Source organism: Gobio gobio (genome assembly GCF_949357685.1).
Source record: "Gobio gobio genome assembly, chromosome: 11".
NCBI lineage: Eukaryota > Metazoa > Chordata > Actinopteri > Cypriniformes > Gobionidae > Gobio > Gobio gobio.
Window position 1 is genome coordinate 994,467 of NC_137104.1, and position 7,500 is coordinate 1,001,966.

At 42.5% G+C, this 7,500-nt stretch overlaps 1 protein-coding gene across 1 annotated transcript in view; it reads left to right on the forward strand.

The window, feature by feature from the left end:
- LOC307134196 (prolyl endopeptidase) overlaps positions 1 to 7,500 on the forward strand; it is a 24,708-nt gene that overhangs the window by 14,546 nt on the left and 2,662 nt on the right. Inside the window, exon 11 of the mRNA XM_079829728.1 lies at positions 5,290 to 5,446. Within this exon, the coding sequence (XP_079685854.1) occupies positions 5,290 to 5,446 (157 nt within the window). The remainder of the gene's footprint in view (positions 1 to 5,289; positions 5,447 to 7,500) is intronic.

Below are 7,500 nucleotides of genomic sequence, written 5' to 3' on the forward strand. Positions count from 1 at the left end.
GTATATGTTGAGTATATGCGGTTATTGTATATATGCGGTTATTGAGAATATGCAGTTATTGAGAATATGCAGTTATTGAGTGTATGCAGTTATTGAGTATATGCGGTTATTGAGTATATGCAGTTATTGAGAATATGCTGAGTATATGCAGTTATTGAGTATATGCGGTTATTGAGTATATGCGGTTATTGAGTATATGCAGTTATTGAGAATATGCTGTTATTGAGTAAATACGGTTATTGAGTATATGCGGTTATTGAGTATATGCAAGTATATGCAGTTATTGAGAATATGCGGTTATTGAGTATATGCTGAGTATATGCAGTTATTGAGTATATGCGGTTATTGAGTATATGCAGTTATTGAGATTATACGGTTATTGAGTATATGCGGTTATTGAGTATATGCAGTTATTGAGAATATGCGGTTATTGAGTATATGCAGTTATTAAGTATATGCAGTTAATGTATATATGCAGTTATTGAGTATATGCGGTTATTGAGTATATGCAGTTATTGAGAATATGCGGTTATTGAGTATATGCAGTTATTGAGTATATGCGGTTATTGAGTATATGCAGTTATTGAGAATATGCGGTTATTGAGTATATGCGGTTATTGAGTATATGCAGTTATTAAGTATATGCAGTTAATGTGTATATGCAGTTATTGAGTATATGCGGTTATTGAGTATATGCAGTTATTGAGAATATGCGGTTATTGAGTATATGCAGTTATTGAGTATATGCAGTTATTGAGTATATGCGGTTATTGAGTATTTGCAGTTATTGAGTATATGCGGTTATTGAGGATATGCAGTTATTTAGTATATGCAGTTATTGAGTATATGCTGAGTATATGCTGTTATTGAGTATATGCAGTTATTGAGTAAATCCTGTTATTGAGTATTTGCAGTTATTGAGTATATGCAGTTATTGAGTATATGCAGTTATTGAGTATATGCAGTTATTGAGTATATGCTGAGTATATGCAGTTATTGAGTATATGCAGTTATTGAGTATATGCAGTTATTGAGTATATGCTGAGTATATGCAGTTATTGAGTATATGCTGAGTATATGCAGTTACTGAGTATATGCAGTTACTGAGTATTTGCAGTTATTGAGTATATGCTGAGTATATGCAGTTACTGAGTATATGCAGTTACTGAGTATTTGCAGTTATTGAGTATATGCTGAGTATATGCAGTTACTGAGTATATGCAGTTACTGAGTATATGCAGTTATTGAGTATATGCAGTTACTGAGTATATGCAGTTATTGAGTATATGCTGAGTATATGCAGTTATTGAGTATATGCAGTTACTGAGTATATGCAGTTATTGAGTATATGCTGAGTATATGCAGTTACTGAGTATATGCAGTTATTGAGTACATGCAGTGAGTTTTTTTCCACAAAAAAAATCACAAATTATCCCCCAAAATGGTCAACACCAGCTACCATCTGCACCTGTTTGTGGGTTACTAGTGTGTGTGTGTGTGTGTGTGTGTGTGTGTGTGTGTGTGTGTGTATGTGTGGGTGTGTGTGTGTGAGGAGACAATCAGACCAAGACGAATGTGTGTAGGCGGTGCACCGGTTTGAAAACAGTGGCGGTGAATAAATTACTAAGCATCTGAAAAAGCTTCTTCAGTTTGAATGTTAGCGAGGTTAGGAAGCCTCTGCTGATCCAGATGTTTAGTCACTTTGGTTATGTGGCCTTTACAGATGTGAGGTGTGTCAAACCGGGCCGTTCTATCTGAGTAATGCAAACATGTAAAGCCCACTCACTGAAGCTCAGGTGTGAGTCAGTGTGTCTGGTAAATGCGGGAGAAGAGTGATCTGAATCAGAATCAGAATCAGAAAGAGCTTTATTGCCAAGTGTGCTTGCACACACAAGGAATGTTTCTTGGTGCTGAAGCTTCCAGTGCACATATACAATACAAACACAACAAGAACATAGTAATATACATTCTAAGAATAAAAATATGAAAAAGAGTATACAAAATATAAGGTCACAGTTACGTTTAGTGAGAATAAACATTTACAGGTTATGAAAATATTTACAGTATTTGAGTAGTATGAATATATAAATATAAATAATCTCCTGAGTTTAGAAGATTGCACTAAACAGTCAGAGTATTGCACTTTGGGGTGGAGGGGTGGGGTGGGGGGTATTTAACTGTTCAAGAGGGAAATGGCCTGTGGGAAGAAACTGTTCCAGTGCCTAGATGTTCTAGTGGCCAGAGATCGGAGTCGCCGTCCTGATGGTACCAGTTCAAACAGGAGATGTCCAGGGTGAGCGGAGTCTGGGATGATTTTCCCTGCTCTCTTCCTCACTCTGGAAGAGTTCAGGTCCTGGAGGGTTGGCAGGTGAGCACCAATAATCCTCTCCGCAGTCCGGATTGTGCGTTGTAGTCTCTTGATGCCAGATTTGGTAGCTGAACCAAACCAGACAGTGATGGAAGTGCATAAGAAACACTCAATGACAGCCGAGTAGAACTGAACCAGCAGCTCCTGTGGGAGGTTGAGCTTCCTCAGCTGATGAAGGAAGAACAGTCTCTGCTGGGCCTTTTTCACAATGGAGTCAATGTGATTGTCCCACTTCAGGTCCTGAGAGATGGTAGTGCCCAGGAACCTGAATGACTCCACTGCTTCCACAGTGCTCTTCATGATGGGCTGTTCCTCCTGAAGTCCACTATCATCTCCACCGGTTTGAGTGTGTTGAGCTCAGGGTTGTTATAACTGCAGCAGACAGCAGCTGTTCAACCTCCAGTCTGTAAGCAGACTCGTCCCCGTTTTGGATGAGGCCGATGACAGTGGTTTCGTCTGCAGATCTCAGGAGCTTCACAGAGGGGTCTTTAGAAGTGCAGTCATTGGTGTACAGGGAGAAGAGCAGTGGGAAGAGAACACACCCCTAGGGGGCGCCAGTGCTGGTAGTGAGAGTCCTGGATGTGAGTTTCCCCAGTCTCACGAGCTGTTGTCGGTCTGTCAGGAAGCTGGAGATCCACTGACAGATTGAGGATGGCATGGAGAGCTGGGTCAGTTTAGCTGAGAGAAGATCAGGCATGATGGTATTGAAGGCCGAACTGAAGTCCACAAATAAGATCCTTGCATAAGTCCCAGGTCTGTGGAGATGTTGCAGGATATAATTCAGTCCCATGTTGACTGCATCATCCTCAGACCTGTTTGCTCTGTAGGCAAACTGAAGAGGATCCAGCAAGGGTCCAGTGATGTCCTTCAGGTGGGCCAGAACCAGTCTTTCAAACGACTTCATGACCACAGACGTGAGAGCGACAGGTCTGTAGTCATTAAGTCCAGTGGTTTGGGGTTTTTTTGGGGACGGGAATGATAGTGGAGTGTTTGAAGCAGCAGGGAACTTCACACTGCTCCAATGATCTGTTGAAGATCTGCATGAAGACTGGGGCCAGTTGGTCAGCGCAAGCTTTCAAACAGGCAGATGAGATGCCGTCTGGGCCTGAAGCTTTCCTAGTCTTCTGTTTTTTGAAGACTCGGCTCACATCCTCCACACAGACCTTAAGCTCGGGTTGGATGGCAGGAGGGGGGAGGAGAGGGGGAGCAGGAGGTGATAGTGAAGGTGTGAAGTGCAGATCACAGCGAGTGTGTGGTGTGAGACTGGGCTTTTCAAACCTGCAGTAAAAAGCATTCAGCTCATCGGCCAGTTGTTGATTCTCAGCATGAGAGTGCATATGATGGAGATGGTGGTCCAGTGGGTTAAACCACTGAACTGATATGCAGAAGGTTGCTGGTTCGATCTCAGCGGTCACCACCAGTGTGTCCTTGAGCAAGGCACTTTACTCCACGTTACTCCAGGGGGATTGTCCCTGTAATAAGTGCACTGTAAGTCACTTTGGATAAAAGCGTCTGCCAAATGCATACATGTATGTAAATGTCAGCAGATCGGGGAGATGGTGACTTGTAATTGGTGATATTCTTCAAGCCTGACCAAACTGAAGCTGGGTTGTTGGAAGAAAACTGGTTTCTCAGCTTTTCAGAGTAGCTTCTTTTAGCAACTCTGATCTCCTTTGTCAGTCTGTTTTTCTGGCCTGGTTATACAAGACCTTATCCCCATTTCTGTAAGCATCCTCTTTGGCATGACGGAGCTGTTTGAGTTTCCCAGTAAACCATGGTTTATCATTAGTGAATGATAAGAATGTCCTGGTAGGAATGCATGTATCCTCACAGAAACTGATGTATGATGTTACAGTATCTGTGAGCTCATCCAGATCAGTGGTAGCAGCTTCAAAAACTGTCCAATCAGTGCAATCGAAGCAGGCTTGTAAGTCCAGCTCTGCTTCATTAGTCCATCTTTTTACAGTCTTTATTACAGGTTTAGCTGATTTCAGTTTCTGCCTGTAGGTCGGTATAAGATGAACCACACAGTGATCAGAGAGCCCCAAAGCTGCCCGTGGGATGGAGTGATATGCATTCTTTATTGTGGTGTAACAGTGGTCCAGTATATTACTGTCTCTGGTGGGACATGTTACGTGCTGTCTGTATTTTGGCAGTTCACGGGAGAGATTTGCTCTGTTAAAATCTCCAAGAATGATTAAAAGAGAGTCTGGATACCTTTGTTCAGTCTCAGCTATTTGTTCAGCCTGCTGTTGTAGCGCCAAGCTCACACACGCGTCTGCAGCGATGTACACATTCACGAGAATGAACGAGGAAAACTCCCGCGGCAAGTAGAAAGGTTTACAGTTTATGATGAAACATCTTCTTCAGCGTTGTTACATCTGAACACCAACTTTCGTTAATGTAGAAACACAATCCACCACCTCTCGTTTTCCCTGTTAGTTCCGCGATGCGATCCGCTCAGAACAGCTGGAAGCCGGGCAGATATAGTGCGTTGTCTGGGATGGCTTCACTCAGCCAGGTTTCAGTGAAGCACAGTGCAGCAGAGTTTGAAAAATCCTTTTTAATGCGGGTGAGGAGAAGAAGTTTGTCCGTTTTGTTAGGAAGTGATCGGAGATTCAGAGTTTCACTAGCGCGCCGGCTCGCTTCCCCTGCTTGCGTCTGGCCGCGCGTTTTAAACACACAGCTGCGGCTCCGACGAGAAAATCAAACAAAACGTCAGAATAATCAAAAACTGCAGAAATGTTGTCTGGTGTGTGTTTCCTAATGTCCAGTAGTTCGTCTTTGGAGAAACTGATCGGAAAAGAATGACTAAACACAGAACAAACGAACAAAAACAACACAATAGCTGAAGAGCTCCATACTGAGGCTGCCATCCGCGGCGCCATCTTGTATAATGTATCTGTCTGTGTGTGTTTCAGGAGCCTGTGTGAACCAGCGGCCCGAGCTCTTCGGCTGTGCGGTTGCTGAGGTCGGGGTCATGGACATGCTCAAGTTTCACAAGTTCACCATCGGCCACGCCTGGACCACGGACTACGGCTGCTCGGACGATCCTGAACAGTTCAAATGGCTCATCAAGTAGGGCTTCCTGTCTTCTGAACAACCACATAACCAGTGTTGGGGGAAACGCATTACAAGTTACTTCAGTTACGTAATAATATTACTTTTTCCAAGTAACTAGTAAAGCAACGTATTACTTTTCAAATTTACAACAAAATTACTTTTTCACATTAATTTGACTGACAGCTCTCCTGTCCCCATGTTGAGAAAAATAAGTGCGAACATGATGGTTATTGTAATACCAGACTAAATTTGAACATTTATTTATCTCACTTGCACAATAAAGATTCTGTCCTCCTCAAAATGAAGAAAATCAGTCAAATGCAAAACCTCCAATAATTAAATGTTAAATTAAACAAATATTTTTATGCATAATCTACCTTTATATTTAATTGACCAATGTCTTGCTGCTGACCTTTGATGATGAAAATTACTAGATTTTTATTGGTAAAACTTTTTTCTCCTGCATCTATTCCTCCATTATCCAGAGCTGCGCCCTCTAGTGTTCATGCGGGAATCTGCATTTTTACCTCAGCCTGGGGCTTATTATTTACATTTTGGTGTGAAGAGGTCTTTACCATTGCACAAAAATATAACTTTTTTTGTTATAAACAAAAACAAAAACAAGCCCAGCCCAGGAGAGAAAAAGTAACGCAAAAGTAACGTAACACATTACTTATCTTAAAAAGTAACTAAGTAACTCAATTAGTTACTTTTTAAGGGAGTAACGCAATATTGTAATGCATTACTTTTCAAAGTAACTTTCCCCAACACTGCACATATCCAATGAGTATTCATAAACGCAACACCATATCAATGCAATAACTTGTAATGTTAATCAGAGAGTCCTGAGCGGCTGCAACTATTCTGTTTTAGAAACCGTTTCTATTTCTGCAACAACGACACACACAGTATGACGGTGATAGTCTCAGGTGCTGAATATGTGCTTTATTTAATGTGTGTTTGAATATCATTTATAGCCGGACTGAAAGTGTCGGTGATTCATTGATCTCAGATCCTGAAAATAAAATGAAAGGAAACAAGAACTGTGAACAAACAAGTGTGACAAAGATTGTCTCAGTCGCTCTGTTACTGTTACAATGGCGTACTATTTATGAATTTGATTATGTGCTTATTTGGTTGTAAGTGCAGTGCGCCTGCAGAGAGACTCCGCCCACACTCTCTTCTGATTGGCTGAGAGTTTGCATTTATTTGGTTGTAAGTGCAGTGCGCCTGCAGAGAGACTCCACCCACACTCTCTTCTGATTGGCTGAGAGTTTGGATTTAATTGGTTGCGAGTGCAGTGCGCTTGCAGAGAGACTCCACCCACACTCTCTTCTGATTGGCTGAGAGTTTGGATTTGGTTGCGAGTGCAGTGCGCTTGCAGAGAGACTCCGCCTACACTCTCTTGTGATTGGCTGAGAGTTTGGATTTATTTGGTTGCGAGTGCAGTGCACCTGCAGAGAGACTCCGCCTACACTCTCTTGTGATTGGCTGAGAGTTTGGATTTATTTGGTTGCGATTGCAGTGTGCCTGCAGAGAGACTCCGCCTACACTCTCTTCTGATTGGCTGAGAGTTTGGATTTATTTGGTTGCGAGTGCAGTGCGCTTGCAGAGAGACTCCGCCCACACTCTCTTCTGATTGGCTGAGAGTTTGGATTTAATTGGTTGCGAGTGCAGTGCGCTTGCAGAGAGACTCCACCCACACTCTCTTCTGATTGGCTGAGAGTTTGGATTTAATTGGTTGCGAGTGCAGTGCGCCTGCAGAGAGACTCCGCCTACACTCTCTTCTGATTGGCTGAGAGTTTGGATTTATTTGGTTGCGAGTGCAGTGCGCTTGCAGAGAGACTCCGCCCACACTTTCTTCTGATTGGCTGAGAGTTTGGATTTATTTGGTTGCGAGTGCAGTGCGCTTGCAGAGAGACTCCGCCTACCAGGGATGGCTCGATACCACAATGTTGTCTTCGCTACGGTACCACAATCTAATACCGAAGTACTGATATTGAATCGATACCATACAGGGTCTGAATTTTGCTGCGGGTATTGCACATAATTTTACTCACTCTCGCAAG